General features: G+C 36.4%; 1 protein-coding gene across 1 annotated transcript in view; it reads left to right on the plus strand.

Annotated features, from left to right (window-relative positions):
- The first annotated feature begins 3,293 nt into the window (after positions 1-3,293).
- Positions 3,294-22,746, plus strand: part of LOC124257744 (short stature homeobox protein 2-like) — a 48,460-nt gene continuing 29,007 nt past the window's right edge. The window contains exons 1-2 of the mRNA XM_046691877.1: positions 3,294-3,815; positions 22,142-22,329. Coding sequence (XP_046547833.1) covers positions 3,590-3,815; positions 22,142-22,329 — 414 coding nt within the window. The 5' untranslated portion in view covers positions 3,294-3,589. The remainder of the gene's footprint in view (positions 3,816-22,141; positions 22,330-22,746) is intronic.

The following is a 22,746-nucleotide window of genomic DNA, read 5'->3' on the forward strand; positions in this document are numbered from 1 at the left end:
ATAGTTTTGTCATTACCTAGAGCGTTTGATATAGAAATAATATTTTGAAACTCGACGAGTTCTACGGTGTAGTATAATTGTGTTACACAATGTTAAATATCACTTTTAGTATGAAAAGGTCACCGCCGCTTCAGTGTAGAAAATGGTAAATATTGTTATTTCTTCTAAATCCGTTGGCACTGAGATTGATATTGAAAATAATCTCTACATTGTCCCAGATAAAACAAACAATTGTTGTTGTTTATCAAAAGTAGTTTGAAGATTACTGAAAAATGGTTTTGATTTAATAAGGAAGTTAGATTTCTCCGTCAAACATTTTACAAAATGAAACAGTGAGTGAATCATACTTTTTTTTAAAGTTTTATAGAAAGGTCTGAATGTACATTACTCTGTAAATTCGTGACACTCCTAGTACAAAGTTATTCAGATTTTACCCACAAAAGAATGGAACGTGGAACCTCCAAATTTATCGTTTCCATGGCAATCCCTATTTTAATCATATACAAATCAAACTGATCGTTGTAACTAAAATTAATAATTCTTCAAGTATTCTTTCCAACTGACACGAAATGACACAATTTGTACAGTTGTGTCAGTTAAATTTCAACCTTTCCCAAACTCTAAAGACAGTTTGATGTTTATAGGGATCCCCAAAGACAAAGGTTAGTGCAATGTTTCAATACATACCCCGAACCATCCACCTCTACAACTTCCCTTGCTGTCTAGCGGGCCCCCCTACCCCCGACCTACTGTAACAATTACCGTGTCCTTCATTCTGCCAAAATGTCAATGTCATTATACGCATATATTGTGTTTATATTGTTTGAAAGTGGCACCCGTGCAGGCATGGAACGTCGAAAACATCACGGGAGACGACCGAGCGAGACATCAGGTCACATGTGCGTTTGCTTTAAAAAGTGACATGTTTGTTTTCATTCCTTGTTTGAGGATATGCGGAAATCACATATTAATATTTGTATCGTGTGTCAAGCTGGAAAATAACGTACTGAGAAACGCACAAAGAGTTTTAAAATACTTTTTCGTATTCTGTCAATTTCGAAAAAAGTTTTGCGCATTTTTAAAAAAAACTAAGCAATAGTTAGAAACATGAGGATGAAACTTTGACATTTTTTTAGTTTTAAACGTACACATTATTATACATCCGATGACGTCAGGAGCATCCTCCTGATACTGTTTCACGTAAAATAATTATATTCCTTTACACTATAGAATCGCAGATATCACAGACATTTAACACTTCATTTTAGGCTTCTAGGAAGGCAACTTAGTTATATTAAAATATGTATCATATTGATAACAAAATATAATATATTAATAATAAAAATACGTATTTGAAATATAGAAATTTGGTGATTATCATTTAAATTTAGTATGTAGATTATCTTGAAATTGGCGTCAGTCATATGTTACAGTAACAACCTAAACATATAAACTATGAAACTCAAATAATCACTGGTATCTAAAACTCCAAATGATAATTAATATACAATTTACCACACCAAAATATTATTTCACACGATTGACACTGAACAAATAAAAGCCACATAACCGTTTCCTTAATCATATCCAACTTCTGCCTAAAGTTGTGTCAATTATAGAATAGCCTTTTCATTATTAGTATGATTATCAGTCAATAACAATTATTCAGTCATGACACCGGGTGTTTACGAAAAGATTAAGATGAACTGTTTTGCAATTATTAAAATGTACAGGCGCCTCGCTGTCAAGTGGTACTAACTTTATAGATAACAATAGTGTGGCGTGATCCATTCATACAACGTTTTGCCATTCCATTACCTTTTTCGCTTTTTGGTATCTATGTCGGTAGTTATTCGAGACAGATTATGTTGGTGTATACGTTTCATGTTAAATATTTCAGAAAGTTTTATTAAAAGTCAAACGCAACACATATGGTTTCAGACTACTGTCAGTGGTGTAATTTAGAAAAATATATTAAAATAATATCACTTTAATGATTTATAAACATTAAATACTTACCATGAAAACGAAAAACCTGTTTGAGAAAATGTATTTATCTTTTTAAAAGCTGAAGGAAAACCACACTGAAGATGGTAGAGGAAGAACAGAATAACTACACAATCAGCACAGAGACATCTCGCCAATCCGGAAGGCCCAGTATATACCACTGCCGTCCACATTAACGGAATCCCGCTGAGTGAGATACTATACTATAAGGGATAAATTTATTCATAATTACTGCACCAGCCAGTATATGGAATTTTCCCCGAGTGTCGTGGTTCGAATTAAGCAGTTATAAAAAAAACAAAGAATTAGTTCCGAATATTTAACAATAATGTTGATGAAATGATGAAAATGTATTTAAATGATGATGGTGATGACGATGATGATGACGATGATGATGGTGATGATGATGATGATGATGATGATGGTGGTGGTAGTGGTGGTTGGGTGGTGATAAAATTACATAAAACGTTCATCCTTTCTACCGTTTTCCATCCCATCAATAACGGTAGTCATATTTACGGAACTATCTTGTAGCATGTCTCACAACATCGTCACTGGCCATATCACTGTACGTGACACTGTCAATTAATCTGTCACAGTCCGTGCTACTATTATCGTAATGATCGGCCACGGAAACAGCAGAGTCCTAATGACTACAAGCGCGATATGAATTATGAATCTGGCCCGACAATTCTCATAACTTCCCAGCGTGTCGTCCCGGCCGCCTCCTGTACAAAAATCATATCACATTCGGACATCAAACCAAAATTAATTATGTGTTGACAGCGTAAAAGCTAGCCGTGACCCCAAGAGATCGTTAACAAACGGCTGTCCAGATTCCGCTCTCGCCCTTCTCAAATAGACGTATAAAAAAGAAATTTGAAAAGCATAAAAACCGGAGGGAGATATAAAGCCATTCACCACAGGCCAATGGATGCTCTGGTAATATTTTCCTAATTTCATAAACACCATTTGACTCGAGCCATAGTCAAACATATGGGCCGCTTTGCTATCGGCGAGTCTCAACGACCGGACGCGTGCCAATGACAAGCAATGGTTGATGTTAACCGCTTTCTGCGCCCTCTGTCGGCACGTGACGTCACGTGAACTGGCCAATCACAGGAGTTATGGCTTCTACGGTAAATGTTTAAGAAGATAATTAGCAACTCGGCAAATCTATCTTATTAAATTAATTACGCCTCTGTGTTGAATATGAAGAATGGCTCAGAGGCCCTTCAAGACGAACGGCTCCAGCGACGGAAGAGAGAGGACCAATTGAGCTCCCTGTCCGATAGTCTTGTTAGAATGTGACGAGCTCCGCCGGTCTTTGACTATCCTTCCTGTTCCTGGAATTTGTCCGAAGACGGTAATAAATTCTTTAAAGGATCCTGCTTTGATATCGGATCTTATTTCAAGCCCAGGAGGAACTATTTCATTGTGTGCCGTGAGTCTTAAGATTTAGAAAGTTTTTATGACATAGTTTACAGAGTACTTGAGAAAAAAAATTAAACTTTTTTTTCTTAAAAGTGTATCGGTACTTTAAGTAATTTTAACTGAGAGGGATTTTTAAGCGGATTGGGCGATGGAGGGACTGACGGAATTTGTGTCCAAGTCGTTTGAGGAGTGCACTGATAACATCAAGAAGGAGACACTGAGTGTACCCGTGTTGTGTGACGACAAAAACAATCTGGACACTGAAAACATCAAGATCACCAGTTCGGGAAGTGAAGACGAGAAAAGCTGTGATGAATCCGACGACGAACTGTCTATAGGAGGAAGAGAAAAGGGCGTTTTAACTGTAAAAACAGGTAAGAGACAAACAGGCAGTTTGTAGAATGTTATCATTATTCAAGGAGGTTCACTCATGTAATATTTGTATTATCGTGTCAGTGTAAAGGTGTGTAGTTCTACATGCAATGGCTGACGGATGCGGTGACACATATATACATTTACTGTTTCCATTACTGTAAATATTTTAATACAAATACTACATATATAGGTTTTGGAATATTTCACATTTATCTTCTTTTTATAAAATACCAAGTGAGGCCACGCCATCGAAAGATTGACGTTATGATGATTATTATGAAATATTGCAGTACATTGATGTACAACGATAATTCTAACGGTGTTTCAACATGTAAACATCCGAAACTTTTAGTTCTTTTAACTAGATACATAACTAAGAGCCAAACTGTCACACTGATGTTAGGAAGAATGCATGACAACAGAACAGTGCTTGAATATATGGATGAAACTTTGTTGACAATGCCTACAAATACCTTGCTATATACCTGAATACCGTTCTGTAATTTAAAATAAAAAGTGTTTATTCAATCAGCTGAATTCAGCGACAGGTTACCAAATTATGTGTGTGTATGACATAAAGAATATTATCTACACAAATGAAACAATGAAAAGTGGAAGTTTAGAGTGATCTAATGAATGGTGAAACGTTGGTTTGGCGCTGTCTTTTATTAACACCTAATTCTGTTCCCTGTATCATGCTAACACAGTGTAATCCTTAACAGTGTGTATAATTTTCTTTGAACACACTGTGTACACATCAACAATTAAATACAGATGGTTGATGCAATTCATGAAACCCATTTGCTTTGGTTTTAAAAGATCTTGGCTATTTCTTAATTTGATGACTGTGAGATGATCTGTTAGATAAACACGTTATATACAAGCACAGGTGTATTGAATATATTCTAAACATAGTGTCAGAATTATGAACAAATTATGATCTGATCATAAATATGATGTGCTATTGTTATGATATCAGTGAATGCATATTGTTATTATGATTCCATATTCTGTCGTATTGTTCATATAGGTTTATTTCGTTTGAATATGAAACAAGATTGTTTCAAGAAATATACCCTGATCTACATTTCTGAAGTTCAGACATGTGCTTGACAACTAATCAAGCCAACACGACTAAATATCCCATTTCGTAACATTTCATTATATTTACGGTGGATCCAAACAGTTAATTGAATTTGAGGTGCATTACGCTATTCATTTGATTTTTGAACAGTTTTGTATAAAGTATATTGTTCTGTACACGAATAAAATCAATTATTAAATATGTTTCAGTAAGGAGAGTTAGTATACAATTATCAAATATCATATAATGATATAAACACCACTGATAAATGTATTTTCGCAACCAGAGATGCTTTAAGATATTGAAGGTCAGGTTATACGATTACAAATAATTATTTCAGTGTGTGATTTGTGTACAGGAGACACGGACGTTGTAATAACCATCTCCAGTGACCTATCCATGTATGTTTGTGATTATGTAGTCGCATATATCGTTATATAATATTTGAATATATTGATGAACATATATACGAGATGAAAGAATATAACATTAACCACTCCCACATAAAACTGCAATCAAAAAACAATATATACACAGGACCAGCCATTTTCCAGTGTATTAGAATGAAAATCCCCTTTAGCATGAATAATTTTTGCACTCGTAATACAAAATTCTATTACCGAATCTACCAAAAAAATATTAATCAAAATAATCGCTTTGTAGTATTATTTCCCCATCTCTTTAACGAATAAAATAAGATAATGATCCACACTTGTTAATAACGACTCACGGGGTCCATAATAACAACAGACCATGCGACTGTATAATGGAAAATGTCAAAAGGAAAAATAAGGTTTCATTTAGTTCTCCCAATACATATATACAAATGGTATATTCATAGTAATATGTATGTAAATACACGTACTAATGACCGCCCGGTATCCGTTGCATTATTTGAAAGCAAGGTTTCGCTTCGACGCTGAATCCACAGGAGAAGTGCTTGTACGAGTAATCGCAATAAGGCCCGGCGCTGCGTTAATTACTCGTCTCTAATTACTCCCTGGTGAGATTTCAACTAATTTTGAGCGTCGTTTGTTTGAATGTGCATCTGAATTATGGCATGAAATGTCAAAGGTAATTTTTCCTTTTTGTGTGGTATTGCTAGCATTAACGCGAAGTCAGTAACTGATGAACTTTCACAACTATACGTCTATTTCTGCAATTTTGTGCGTTTATACGAGAATTACTATGGGAATAAAAAATAATAATGCCATGTTTGTCGTCACATGTTTGTCCGTAACAGCTAAAGGGCATTTTGCCAGAAGAATTATTTCTATGGCTGATGGTGTTTGTGATGTGAATTACAAACAATTCAATAAGTTGTAACATTTGAATTAGGGTAATTGATATATGATTAGGCTTCATTTCCTTCTGTTTATAGTCTCAGTTCCACCAACAATCGTGACCGTGTATGAATGTTGATATTTTTACCGACACGTCTCCACCAATATAGTATTGAATATCAATTTTCACCGATCTCAGACTAAAATATTTGTCCCTTGGGTTCGTTAAATATGAACGCAATGATCTTCACATTATCATGACATTTTCCTGTTAAATAAATTTATATTTTTGGTCACAGGATTTAAGCAAACAAATTAATCTTTTTCATAGGGTTGTCAATGAAACAGTTCAACACCTGTAACATACGTGTCATTCCACACGAAGAAGCCAGAGGCTGTTCTAATAGATATAATTATTCTATATCATCCTGGAATCTTTCATTTTATGACATTATCGAAATTTGTAAATGTTTTCCCTAAACAGTCTGTGTCAATTATTTATTCTAAGGCTAAGGAACCTGTGTTACTGAAATGAGATGAAAGTTCTTTTAAACATCATCTCTTCTATTTCGCGGCGCAAGGGGGTTCGTTCCGATCGCGTCATACCAGTCTGTTGCATTGAATTATATATACACTAGTTGATAATGCTATATAATGCTAATAGATCGAGGTCTGCAGACAGTTAATGAAAAGGGTAATATCACGGATTGAGCGTGGAAACCACTTTAACGGAACGGGAACAAAAACAAACGTGTTTTGTCCATGTTCCTGTCTGTCTCACATCAGAACGAGTCTCGAGATCTCGTTACAAATTACACCAACTCTCGCGACATTCCCTCTTCTGAAAAATCAAAGCGTCATTGATCTGTCGCGCGCCCTGATCGGAAGCGTTGTTCGCGCTTCATAGGGTGATAAGACCAAGCTTCAAATTAAAATGACAGCGTTAGCAGTCGTTTATTACGTAGTGCCACAGACTCCTATAATAAATGCTCGCTTATTAGCTTCCAATTACTAACTAAAAGGAAATAACAGGGTAAGAAATTCGCTGTAGCCCAGGTTGACAATTTCCTTAATAAAATGATAGCTTAGAGATACCGTTAGGTCCTTTAGATAATGACTACCCCGAACAGGGTCTCGTTACTTTAATACATTAAAGGACGAAATCGGTCTAAAATTGTTCTAATCGCCCGCCAATGACTCGGCAATGAATTACTGGCAATCAGTAATTGATTTTAGCTAATAATCTCATGTAGTAGATTTTTCGAGTCAATTTCTGACACTGATTTGCTCTCTGTAATTACGTAAATATATTCCGGAGCAGACGAACGTGGTCGGCTTTTTGTACACACCAATGGTTTCTGATTTGAAAATTTGGGCTTTTGCGTTGTGGTCTTGTTCTGAAGTGGCTCGGTGCTAGACGGACCAGGAATTGGTAGCTGGGTCCGTGGTACATGGAATGATATGTAGACTGGTAGTAGCTGATTGATGGTAGATGGTTTGATGATAGAATGATTATGACAGTCGGATTGATGGTACTGAAACTATGGATTGATGGTAGATAGGTCAGTATGTGTTTGATAGATTGAAAATGGATTGATAGCAGATTTGGATTTATGAGAGATGGATTGATGATACAAATGGGTTGGTAATAAATTTGGATTTATGAGAGATGGTAGATGGATTGGTGATAGAAGGATTTACAATGGATGAGTTTGATGATAGGTATATTATGATAGATAAATTGGAGGTAGATGGTTCTATCATAAATTTTAATTGATGACTGACGGCATAATGATGAAGGCTACTGAAGATGATGGTATTTTGATTGTGAGAAGCTTAAAACAAATAAACGTTAGTTGATAAGGTACATTTCCACAACTGTTTATTCAATAGATCAGAATCAAATTACATAAAATGCAAAATATTAATATGAGACAAAAACAGTCTCGATTAATCCCAAAGAGATTCCGAAAGGCGCTAAAAGCAAAAATAAAAGAAATAAGAATGGACTACTAAAAATAATTAATGACAACAGGTGTCCGCAAAAAGGGTTGGCATGTCCTGTCACTTATACAGCTCATACTGTGTATTATTTCCTGAATGCATGCCTGCTAATCATTCTGTCAGGTGATAGATCAGAGCTATCAATATACGGAAACTGTATGAAATAGGACAATTAAGCTCAAGACACGTCATCCAGCGTATCAATGCCGGGACAGCTCAGGTGCAAATGCATAAATATTTTGCCTCGTAATACTAATTACTGTCGTGTTGTTCAGCCAGGTATTTATTGAAATCGATCGTAAATAATACGTCCGTGACTATAATAAATCAAACCTAGGCTTGTTCTGCTCATTATTCGTGACACAGATTATAGGCTAGTCGCTGACTTGTTTCGCGAAGCCTACAGATGATCACAGGTGGTATTTATACTTCATTTGAATTTTATACACATTTGTAGAAGTCTCAGTATCCGGTGCTAGGTTCCATTAGTGCTCTCTAATTTCGAAATATTCATTTGTTAACATGTACAACATATACAGTATTGGTATGGTACTATGTGCAGTGAAGTAAGTCAGTGTGGTTTTACGCCGTTTAAAAAATATTCTCACAATATTACTTTATGCTATCTAGAAATGTTCTTCACATATTGACTTGTATAAGTCTGAACTTTAACTCGGGGCTACGGCAGAAGGACCTAACGGTTTTACATATCGGTGACCCCCACGTCCCGTAAACCCTCATACGCGTGAAGATCAAACTTGACGTTTTACAATTTTGTCTGCGATGCTATGTGGTATATATATGCAGCTGCCAATGTTGCTTAATCCTGCATGATAAAATATTTTTTCATTGTTTATAACATATGGAAGAGAGACATTTTGTCCAACGCTATAATTCCAGGCCACCTACAGAGACAAATGAGATTGGTTAAATGCCGAGGGCGTCCTTTCAACCTTGTAATGATTTTGGTTTTGTTTTCTTATTTTTTCTTATTGATCAAAGTAATATGAATTCTATACCACGTCTAGTGAAAGTAGACAGTATACAAGACAATTGTAGCTTTGATATTTGTTTACCATTTCTTTTCCTGTATAACACAGATGTACTCACACCCCACGCAGGCAATCATATATTGTTGTCCTTCCTTAATCCTCCAATTTCTAAATGCCCCTCAAACAAGTTACATACACGTAGGGTATATTCAACCCTGTGTTTGTCCACTAAGTTGAGGAACATACACAATGAGCGTGTGTATACACAAATGAACACGTGTAGATCTATCCAGTTGAGAAGGTTAACATGTGTTCGCAGATGAAGATTTGTAGGTCGACATATAGGTGAACATTTAAAGGTGAACGTATCTACACATTTGAAAATTAACATGTACAGACCTATACAGCGACATCCATTTAAAGGTGAACTTATAAACAACTTTGAACATTTATACAAAGTTGAATATTTCAAGATGAAAATACATACACAGGTGAACATGTAAACATAAACACACACACACGGTTGAACATTTAAAAGTGAACATGAATGCCCAGGTGATTAATTAAAGGTGTACATATATACACAGGTGGTCAATTAAATGTGAAAATACATACACAGGTGGTCAATTAAACGGTTGAACATTTGAACACAGATGAATATAAACAGGTGATTAATTAAAGGTGTACACATATAAACAGGTGGTCAATTAAAGATGTACATATATACACAGGTGGTCAATATTAAATGTGAACATATATACACAGGTGGTCAAATAAAGGTGAACGCATATACTCAGGTGGTGTATTAAAGGTGAACATACATACACAAGTGAACATTCAAAGGTGAACATATATACAGAGTTGAAAATGTAACGGTGAACATATATACACAGGTGGTCAATTAAAGGTGAACATATATATAAACAGATGGTCAATTAAAGGTGAATATATATAGATTGTACACAGTTGAAAATGTAAAGGTGAACACACCTGGAACAGGTGGTCGATTAAAGGTGAACACATTTACACATGTGGTGAATTAAAGGTGAACACATATACACAGGTGGTCGATTAAAGGTGAACACATATACACAGGTGGTCAATTAAAGATGAACACATATACACACGTGGTAAATTAAAGGTGAACATATATACACATCGGAACATTTAATTGTCAACATAAATACACAGGTGATCATTTAAAGGGTAACATATACACGTGAACATATTCTAGACCACACATAGATACAAATGAATGCAGACATGTGACCATTTCCTTGGGAACACACTTATATAGGTGAACATTCAACGGGTTACAGAAACGCACATCTATACAAAAGAGTGTATATGTACAGAGGAGTATATAAACGTGAACATTTTCTTGGAAACACACTTACATCGGTGAATATTTAACGAGTTACAGAAAAGCACATCTATACAAAAGAGTGTATGTGTACAGAGGAGTATATAAACGTGAACATTTCCTTGGGAACACACTTATATAGGTATATAGGTGAACATCTATACAAAAGAGTGTATATGTACAGTTACAGAACGTGAACATTTCCTTGGGAACACACTTATATAGGTGAATATTTAACGGGTTACAGAAAGCACATCTATACAAAAGAGTGTATATGTACAGAGGAGTATATAAACGTGAACATTTCCTTGGGAACACACTTATATAGGTGAACATTTAACGGGTTACAGAATATTATACAAAAAGAGTGCATATGTACAGAGGATTATATAAAGAACATATCCTTGGAAACACACTTATATAGGTGAACATTTAACGAGTTACAGAAAAGCATATATATACAAACAGAGGATATATACAGAGGATTATATAAACATGAACATTTCCTTGGGAACACACTTATATAGGTGAACATTTAACGAGTAACAGATAAGCACACTGATACAAAAAACATGTATATGTACAGAGGAGAGTATATGTATAGATGAGTATATAAACATTGAACATTTATACTGATCGTCATATCAAGATCAGCACTCATGCTTCTTCCACGTCTCCGAAATCACTGATGCGGTGCAAAACAATATTCACTCTGCATCGGAGAATATTCTGAAGGTTTTCAAAAATGCATCTATACAAGCAGCAAAGAACCGGAGCAATATGACATCTCGGGATATGTTCCTATCTCAACCAAACATTGATTTGCATATATACAACGCGGAAATGTTTACTGAGAGAAACAAATAAAGGAACACAGGAAAATTCAAATGTTCCTTTAATATTATCCAGTTTTCAGCAGCAGCCTTGAATAGCTCTGTGGGAGGAAATCAAACCTGAGAATAAATAAAGGAACACTGCCATGGCGTTCCCTTATTTGTTTCCCTTAGTATATATTCAAAATCCAGATCGTTGTAAACGCTGAACACACTGCTGGGTATGGAGTTCAAGCCCTCGCATTTAATGCCAATGCCTGCAAAAGACGCGATCACTTTACTCCACACTGAGAGTAACAACAATTTAAAAATCAGTTTCCATTAACCAATGGAGTGTCCTGATTACATTTAATATAGCCATGTTCTTTGTGCACAAACAACGCTATGTAGTATTATCTCATGTAATGAGAAGGACACCATCAGCGTTCTCCAACGGCGAGGTAACGCGTTTGTTATTTATGATCCATTTCATTACCGAACTTTACTCAGCATGCGTTTTGTAACCGTTGACGATACAGAGTATATTTCATCATCTGTGTTCATGTAGAGAAAGCGTGTATTGCTTGTTATGGGATTTAATTTCAAATTAATATGCGTGTTAAAGTGCGGGTTTTGGTAGGCGTGCTTTGCTACGTCGCATTACTGAACAATGATGCGTAGAAACAATGGCTGCCTTGTCCCTATGTGGTCTTGACGTGGAACATACTATATGGTACACAACTTTTTATCGTAGACAAAGTTTTATGGTGGACATGTTGCGGACATTTCAGCATGGCATATATTTTTGTGATCAGTGACAAAATGTATGTCCGGTGCTATTCCCAATTTTAAATTGTATTGTATGTTAAATATTTTCTTGTGAACAATTGACTTGCCTTTGCACGTCTTTATGACGAACGCGCTTTACTAATGCTTGACAGTAATTCGACCCTTGAACATCCAGGTTAGGACTGGTCTTCAGCAACCCATGCTTGTCGTAAGAGGCGACTAACCGGATCGGATACCAGCTGACCTGGTTGACACGTGTCATGATATCCCAAATGCGTTGATCGATGTTCATCATGTTGATCACTGGATTGTCTGGTCCAGACAGGATTATTTACAGACCGCCACCGTATAGCTGTAATATTCCTGAGTGCGGCTTAAAACAACAACAACAACAAACAAACAAATGATAGTAATTCGCTAGAGCATGCTCATGATGGAGCCGAACATCGTATAATGGAAATGCTCTTAAAGTAGATTTCTCCTGACCATTGGAATTGATTTGTAGCTTATATTCACAATGAATAATTATACATTTTGTACCTACGATGAAATAAAATCATGTTGTCACTATGTGTATTGAACATACTCTAGAAATAGGGAGTTTATGTAAAGGCATGACATATCTATCTTGAACATACTCTAGAAATAGGGAGTTTATGTATAGGCATGACATATCTATCTGGAACATATTCTAGAAATAGGGAGTTTATGTATAGGCATGACATATCTATCTGGAACATACTCTAGAAATAGGGAGTTCATGTATAGGCATGACATGTCTATCTGGAACATACTCTAGAAATAGGGAGTTTATGTATAGGCAAGACATATATCTATCTGGAACATACTCTAGAAATAGGGAGTTCATGTATAGGCATGACATGTCTATCTGGAACATACTCTATAAATAGGGAGTTTATGTATAGGCATGACATGTCTATCTGGAACATACTCTAGAAATAGGGAGTTTATGTATAGGCATGACATATCTATCTGGAACATACTCTAGAAATAGGGAGTTCATGTATAGGCATGACATGTCTATCTGGAACATACTCTAGAAATAGGGAGTTCATGTATAGGCATGACATATCTATCTGGAACATACTCTAGAAATAGGGAGTTCATGTATAGGCATGACATGTCTATCTGGAACATACTCTAGAAATAGGGAGTTCATGTATAGGCAAGACATATCTATCTGGAACATACTCTAGAAATAGGGAGTTTATGTATAGGCATGACATATCTATCTGGAACATACTCTAGAAATAGGGAGTTCATTTATAGGCATGACATATCTATCTGGAACATACTCTAGAAATAGGGGGTTCATGTATAGGCATGACATATCTATCTGGAACATACTCTAGAAATAGGGAGTTTATGTAAAGGCATGACATATCTATCTGGAACATACTCTAGAAATAGGGAGTTCATGTATAGGCATGACATATCTATCTGGAACATACTCTAGAAATAGGGGGTTCATGTTTAAGCATGACATATCTATCTGGAACATACTCTAGAAATAGGGAGTTTATGTATAGGCATGACATATCTATCTGGAACATACTCTAGAAATAGGGAGTTCATGTATAGGCATGACATATCTATCTGGAACATATTCTAGAAATAGGGAGTTTATGTATAGGCATGACATATCTATCTGGAACATTCTCTAGAAATAGGTGGTTCATGTATAGGCATGACATATCTATCTGGAACATACTCTAGAAATAGGGAGTTTATGTATAGGCATGACATATCTATCTGGAACATACTCTAGAAATAGGGAGTTCATGTATAGGCATGACATATCTATCTTGAACATACTCTAGAAATAGGGAGTTCATGTATAGGCATGACATATCTATCTGGAACATACTCTAGAAATAGGGAGTTCATTTATAGGCATGACATATCTATCTGGAACATACTCTAGAAATAGGGGTTCATGTATATAGGCATGACATATCTATCTGGAACATACTCTAGAAATAGGGAGTTTATGTAAAGGCATGACATATCTATCTGGAACATACTCTAGAAATAGGGAGTTCATGTATAGGCATGACATATCTATCTGGAACATACTGTTGAAATAGGGAGTTCATGTATAGGCATGACATATATATCTGGAACATACTGTAGAAATAGGGAGTTCATTTATAGGCATGACATATCTATCTGGAACATACTCTAGAAATGGGGAGTTCATGTGTAGGCATGACATATCTATCTGGAACATACTGTAGAAATAGGGAGTTCATGTATAGGCATGACATATCTATCTGGAACATACTGTTGAAATAGGGGGTTCATGTATAGGCATGACATATCTATCTGGAACATGTTTTACGATACATGACGTTCATTTCATTATCTGTCTTCAAATGTGAGACGAGAAAATTATAACTGATTCTCAGATTTATCAAATTTCGTAATATTTTAACAGATAGAGAGACATTTGAATTGACCATTGACATGATCAATATCTTTGATTACAATGGGAACTGAATCATTTTCTTTGAATCCACATTTCCTCAATCCTAGTACTGGCAATTGTATACTTCCTGGTTTCACTTGTCAGCACTTGGTTGACATTGTACATGAAACAATACACTAATAAGCGAAATGTCCAAACATGTTTGTTCTTAAAATATTCCCTATCCTAGATGTACATAAACACTAGTAGGCACAGAAATGAAGTGTTAGATTTTTAGAGTGGGTTACCAATCCAAGCGATGTATTCAGGAAGGAAATCGTCAAATAGGAAAAGGTTACCAAGAAAACCGTGAACGTTAGGAAGACAGAATATATTTTTTCCTTCCTTATGAGGTTTGATGAAGGTCCTTACATATGTACTGGTTCGGCGCATTCAAGAATAAAAGAAGCTGCAATCAAACAAGCTGAGTCAGCCCTTTCTTCATTGTTACCTCAGCTTCTAGATTGTCACTTGAAGAGAATGTTCAAGGTTTTTCAATGTGCTGAATATATACTGAGAGAGACAAATAAGGGAACACAGGAATTTCAACCGTTACTTTAATATTTACCAGTTTTCATCACCGGATTTGAATAGCGCTGTGGGGGAAATCTGAGAATAAATAAAGGAACATTTGCCATGAAGTGGTGTTCCCGTATTTGTTTCCCTCAGTATATTTAAGTTTTGTGTTCATTTTTGACATTGGTACGTGCATGAGACGACACATTTACATCTGAAAAATGCATCAAATACAGAGCCAATGACATCTTTGTCCAAATGGTATCCGATGTTTAGGCAAGAACTGTTATTAATTCCAATTTATGAAATCAAGAGAAATGGCCCTGCCTTTGCGTGTGTTTATGACGGGAGGCTCTGGTGAGTCGGGACACGCCCATCTTGTCGTGAACACTTTGTATGACTGCTATTTGATTCATGAACACTTGGTTGTGATACAGTCTCAGTCCAATCTTTGGCTCATGTCGTATGATAATAGAACGGGATTTTGATAGAAATAATTGATGCATATATTTTATATATGTCTTCATGTATTGTCAAGAGATCTGAGATTTAATTATTTCTTGTCTTGACGTTTGTAGTGGAAAATACAGACATAACTCAGATATATCATCGTACTGACATTAAGTTATGACTGGCTGTACGAAGGAAGAAGATTTAATGTTACAAGAAAACCTGGTTTGCAAGGCCGGTTATTTTTATTGTAGTTTGAATCGACAGAATTTCTGCCAAGATTAATTTCTCGTAATGATGAGATTTGTGTAGTTTTTAGAACTATGTCGTAAGAGGACAGATTCACCGATGTTTAAATTGCCATTACACGCATATGAATAAATTCTGAAATGTAACTTGTGTCTTGTTACAATTATGAAGTCAGTTTTCTGCAAGTTATGACGACTGTGGGTAATTCTGACATTTATTATTGAATAGAGAATTACAGCAATTGTGGCTTTATAGACAACAGATCTAATGTGCTTTGGTCACATGAACAGCAACAACAACTACAGATGATTGTTGTAAGATGGGTCTGTCACCACCAACAACAACAACTACACATGATTGTTGTAAGATGGGTCTGTCACCACCAACAACAACAACTACAGATGATTGTTGTAAGATGGGTCTGTCACCACCAACAACAACAACTACAGATGATTGTTGTAAGATGGGTCTGTCACCACCAACAACAACAACTACAGATGATTGTTGTAAGATGGGTCTGTCACCACCAACAACAACTACAGATGATTGTTGTAAGCATGGGTCTGTCACCACCAACAACAACAACTACAGATGATTGTTGTAAGATGGGTCTGTCACCACCAACAACAACAACTACACATGATTGTTGTAAGCATGGGTCTGTCACCACCAACAACTACAGATGATTGTTGTAAGCATGGGTCTGTCAGCTTGGAACCCGTGTGTGTGGTATAACAGGGACATGGCTTGATATAGTATAGGGAGGAGATGTTTAAAGTTACTACTACTTTGACAGCTATCACCACCAAGATCACCCACTACAGCAACTACTACTAATACCACTACCACTACTACTACTACTACTACTACTACTACCACCACACCACTACTACCACTACTACTACCACTACTACTACTACTACTACTACCACCACTACTACTACAACTACTACTACTACTACCACTACTACTTCTACTACTACCACTACTACTACTGCTACTACTACTTCTACTACTACTACTACCACTACTACTACTGCTACTACCACTTCTCACCACTCTTACCACCACTACTACCACTACTCTACCACTACTACTACTTCTACTACCACTACTTCTACTTCTACTTCTACTACTACCACTACTTCTACTACTTCTACTACCACTACTTCTACTACCTCTACTATTACTTCTACCACTACTACTACTACTACTGCTACTACTACTACCACTACTACTACTACTACTACTGCTGCTACAACTACTACTTCTACTACTGCTATCTATACAACTAACAGAGCATGACATCAACCCCTCTCAGTGTTCTACCAGCTCTTTGACGTTAAATATATTGCAAGATTTAAATTTGTAAACTAACCTCATTATTTTCCAAACCGAATCAAAACAACGAGCGCTATACAAAGTTACCGATAGAAAATATAGTCTCACATAAAAGCATTTAGTAAATAATGCAATGTGCCGAAGGTAAAACATTAAAGAGAACATAAATGCAATAAACTTAGAAATCAGAATACAAAACTCGCTAACTGAATTATCCCTGCAGTTTTACGATGCATTGTTATGTGATGGTTATAAATATCTCTCTAGAACAGATTTGTTATGTTCGTGACAAACACTAGAAACCGTTTGATGTCAGATTTAATTTTAAAATGTTAAAAGACAGAGTTTTACTAAAATTTGATAAACATTTCGAATTATTAACTTATGTAATGTTGACAAAACATCTTAAAAGAATTTGTTCCACGAACAGCAAATGTACAATTACTGACATTTTCTTTAATATCTAATGGGACAAAACGAATCTTTAGACAAGCTCCCTCGGTGATCTCTCAAGCTGAAATATTGGTGGGTGTTTTAATCGTATTTCCCTTGATTTGCCCGCGACTACATAACTCTTATTTCTACACAACTGTGTTCTATGTAAAGCAATCACGAAAATTACAAATCCAATAGAACGAAATAATGAAATTCCAGCCAACTCGGCTATCGTCTCTTTCGAGAACGAAATCAAATTACGAAATTCTCACTTTTTCTCGTCTCTATCATTTAATAACAAATAAAGCTCAAATTTCAAGCCCGAGTCAAAAACAAAAGCTGTTATCGCAAATTGCAAGAGACATGGATACATTTCATATGATCTCCCGTTCACTAACCACGGTTGACTTGGGGATGGCGAGGCGAGCTCGGACCCTGCTCAGTACGTTACTCTAACCCAGCTTTCATCGAGCGATGTATCATCGTAATTGATTTTACATAACACTTCAGCATTGTAGCTGTCGCCCATTCCGACTAACGGCGAGTGTATCCAACTGATTGAATATGATTTTCACTTAGGCTAAAATTCTCTTCACACGCGGGTTTCAACTTGTATACGGGTAATTGTCTCCCTTGTGACAGCGCCCTGTCAACCTGCGCACCGCAGACGTTGCGCACGTCTCTTACAGTTAAGCTTGACGCACGTCGCTGTGTCACCCTACGATCAGACGGACATTTTGTGGTACAACGGCAATCCAGACAGCTATACCGATCTAATTTTAGCGTTGCGTGTGTCAGTTTGGGGTAGAATTTCAAACGGATTGAAAAAACCCGAAAGGGAACCTTGATTCGCATTGGCTTTCTGTGACGGTGGGGGTTGAAGGTCGATCAGTGACCTTGAGTTGGATATTATTTTAAATTTTGGAACGGTTTCAAATAAATTGATATCAGCGTAAAATGTTAGGAATATTTACTTTCGAGCGAGGATATGAACTGTCGTGGCGTATTTTTAATAATTGTGGACTTAAACAGTCGATTTTATCAGAACGTATCGTTTCGTTATGGATTTTTATTTTCTAGTTTTTTGTGTTTTGTGTATCCCTTCAGAATTTATGTCAGACAAGAGGTGGCGACTGTCAAAAACGATTATTGGCTCCGGAGTAGGACAAAAAGAGCAACGTTTTCTTTTGGTGTGACATTTTGGTACACAGTAGGGAATCGGAGTAAATATTGCATAGAAAGTGGTAGGCCTTTCATTGAAGATGAATCTCCTGCATTGCTTATAGTGAGCGTTATTCAGCTCTAAGACGGATCCCAAGTAGTGTACCAAGTTTCAAACTGTAACATCTTTGACTGGAATCATTTAATCTCAAGCTTTGGGTTTTACACATGCTTATATTAAAATAAATGCAAGGGCTGAGTGATATTTAATCGATTTCTCCATAGGAATTATATTATGGTTCTATGGCCTTTTTGACTGAACAAACTCTGTCGGTCTGTCTGTCGGTGAATCAGAATTCGCCCAGGTAAACAGTTTCTGCATGCACCTCTTCACCACTGCAGCAGTCTACGCTGTAAATACATCCACGTGTAGTTTCTGGATAATCCTGTTTTTAATCTAATCTGACTGAGATCACAGGTACAATAAACGATGTCTACCGGTAGACCAGGATACGCTTATCCTTTCCGCGTGCACCTGGTGACAACTGATTTTCAGTTTTCTATTCCAAGTATGTTTTTATGGCTGTTTCTAAACACTCAGTGGTGTTGACGTTGGATATTACATATATTTTAACTGTATAACATTTGTCGGAAAAATGTTTCACAAGTAAATATGAAACTGCTCTCATATCTTCAATACCTGTCTTGTAAAATATTTTCAGAGACCAAGGGAATGGGTCAATTTGGCATCAAAGCTATTTATTTATTTATTTATTTATTTATTTATTTATTTATTTATTTATTTATTTATTTATTTATTTATTTATTTATTTATTTAGACAATAAGAAATTGAAGAAGACATCAAACAATGATCTTTGTCGAGTAAAACGATCGGATTTCAAAATGAATAAAGGAACAAAACAAAGACATAATAATAAAATTGACTTGCAAATGAAGCAATGTTCAAATATACATGGTAGGAAAATCCAGGCTGGGTTTCCTATGTTAGTCATGACGCGACGCGATCTAGTTGGTATCCAATTTGATAAATGGCGCATGCTACAGACTCACAGTGACAGCGCCACATCGTGCAGTTGCTGTTACATGGCGTAATGTGAAGCTTGTCAAGTTCAATGCAGCACACGCTTCTCATATTGTTAGTTTATGAAATATTAAAAGCTTTATTACAAGCACAATTGCTCATGGGTGTTCTACTATCAAACTGTCGGAGATTGTTTCTCGTGTAGTTGAAAGACTATATCGGGCATGGAACGCATCTTTGGTGGATTAAATGGATTTCACCCATTAGCATTAAAGCCGGAGTGTGTTGCTCACGGAAACGGTTTAAAGGAAGTTTCGATAATCTAAAGGTGGCATGATATTGCGCGAACACCCGGTGTCCAGTCTGGTGTCCCGCAGTGACCCAATTACACAGTTTTCGACGCTCAATGGAATATTTTTTGCGGCTGATAATCGAGACCTGATTATTATTTGGCGATGTTTGTTTGTTTGTTTGTTGTTTAACGCCTCTCTCAGCAATATTCAGCGGTCTGTAAATAATCGAATCTGGACCAGACAATCCAGTGATCAACAGCATAAGCATCGATCTACACAACTGGGATACGATGACATGTGTTAACCAAGTTAATGCTTTGGCGTTGATATCAAATATTAACCAGTGAGGCAGGATAAGCTTACCTTTCGGGAACACGTGGTTTCATAACATTTATGGTAGCTACGAATCAAATAATTACATTTTGTTGAAATCACACAATGGGCTTATTTCTTACGAATATGGAAAAATTGTTTTGTCGGGTTTTATTATTAAAAATCACGAACAACTTCAAAAATATTGGTATCACGATATGTTCATACCAAATAATCATAATCGTTAAAATATTTCAATTTATTGATTATCAGATGAAAATACAGTTTTTGTTGGTAAGTATCATGTTGTATCAACACACCTTAATTTTGGATGTCTTTGTTGCACTTGTGTTAATTTAACCAATTAAAAGTCGTTAAAGGAATCCCTCTCACCGTTTTCACATTATTTACATATTTAGAAAATTAAACATTAAACACCAAATATTACTTCGCCATTAAACTTAATAGAAAACATACTTTGTGATTTATTAGGCGCCAGCACAAACAATCGTAGCTGGGAAAATACAGTACACACACGACGTCAAACCGAAAACACAAAAACTTGTTGATATTTATTTTATTATCAGTGATGTAATATCTTGGAATGGCAGGGAACTATTTCGCCTACTCAGTGTTTAAACATCAATAACTACCTCGACCTATACAATTTTATAAATAGCTACTTTTATATTTTCTTGAGAAGGGTGGAAGTTCCTCTGCGAACCTTATAGTCTGTTTGCAGTGAAAACGTACAGATGAATTTCACTTTAAACAAAAAAGTAAATGAAATAAAGTGAAATTTAAGACTGCGAATCCTCATAAATTTGCCTTGCCAACTGAACATTTTAATCTCAGAATTTTATTCATTGTAGGACAAAAGTTGTTTAACAAACGATCATACATTCAAATCGCTGTTATTGCTTTGTATGACAAGGGGGTGAGCGCAGTAGATGGAACAGTGAAACAAATGCACGTACGGTTCGTGATGAGCGTTAACTTAGACCAACTCTACTTGTTCTCGGTGTTTCATTTAATGTGCATACACCCTTGTAATACAAACCAATAATAGCGATTTGAAACTATGATCGTTTGTTAAACAACTTTTATCCTAAGTTGAATAAAATTCTGAGATTTAAATGGTCAGTTTGCAAGGTAAAATTATGAGGATTCGCAATCTTAATTTCATCTTATTCGATTTACTTTTTTGTTTAAATTGACATTCATCGGTACGTTTTCAATGCAAACAGACTATAGATCGTCTATATCATATGTTCACATAGTATAATCAGGTGAACAATTGACTTGCCTATCCTTGTGTTTGTGACCGGTGCCCCAGATGGTAGGACACGACCACCTTTCCACGAACACCTGGTCTTGTTACAACTTCATAGTGAATCATGAACACAATCAAAGTCACACTTATGATTTGACCGGACTTGTTAATCAGCTCTCCTTTCGGCAGATATATCTTGTCAATATCGGGCGGTGGGGTGGCCTAGTGGTTAAAGCGTTCGCTCGTCAGGAATTCGAAGCCCCGGGTTCGATTCCCCACATGGGAATAATGTGTAAAGCCCTTTTCTGGTGTCCCCCGCCGTGATATTGCTGGAATATTGCTAAAAGCGGCATAAAACCCAACTCACTCACTTGTAAAAATCGAAAAGGTTTTGCAGTTATTTTATTTATATTTAAAAGATGCTGTTTTGTTTTCAGATTTGAAGGATGGGAAGGAGAAGGAGGAAGAAGGCTCCCCTAAAGTCAAACAGAGACGAAGCAGAACAAACTTCACCCTAGAACAGTTGAACGAGTTGGAACGTCTATTTGACGAGACCCATTACCCCGACGCCTTCATGAGAGAAGAACTCAGTCAGAGACTTGGGCTGTCAGAAGCACGAGTTCAGGTGAGTGGGTCATTTCTGTCAGGTACTCTGAAACAAATACTGTTTGTCTTTGGCGCTGCTCTTAGCAATATTCCAGCTATATGGCGGCGGACTGAAAATAGTCGGGTCTGGATCAGACAATCCAGTGATTCACATCATGAGCATCGATCTACGGTGGAAAACGATGATTTTCATCAATCGGGGCATGGAACCTGACCACCCGATCCCGTTAGTCGCTTCTTACGACAAGCATGGGTTACTGAAGACAGCATTTTACCGGGTAACATCCGTGATGATTTTGCCTTTGTGTTTCATGTAATTATGCGAGATTCTTCCGTCTGAGGAGTTGGACATTAAAAGATGGGTTCTTTTAGAAACGAACTCACCAACTAAGTGAGTGCATATATTCCGGCCATATCACGGCGGGGGCACAAGAAA

This window comes from Haliotis rubra, unplaced genomic scaffold (genome assembly GCF_003918875.1).
Source record: "Haliotis rubra isolate DU_JTF1 unplaced genomic scaffold, ASM391887v1 Scf670, whole genome shotgun sequence".
NCBI classification, from domain to species: domain Eukaryota; kingdom Metazoa; phylum Mollusca; class Gastropoda; order Lepetellida; family Haliotidae; genus Haliotis; species Haliotis rubra.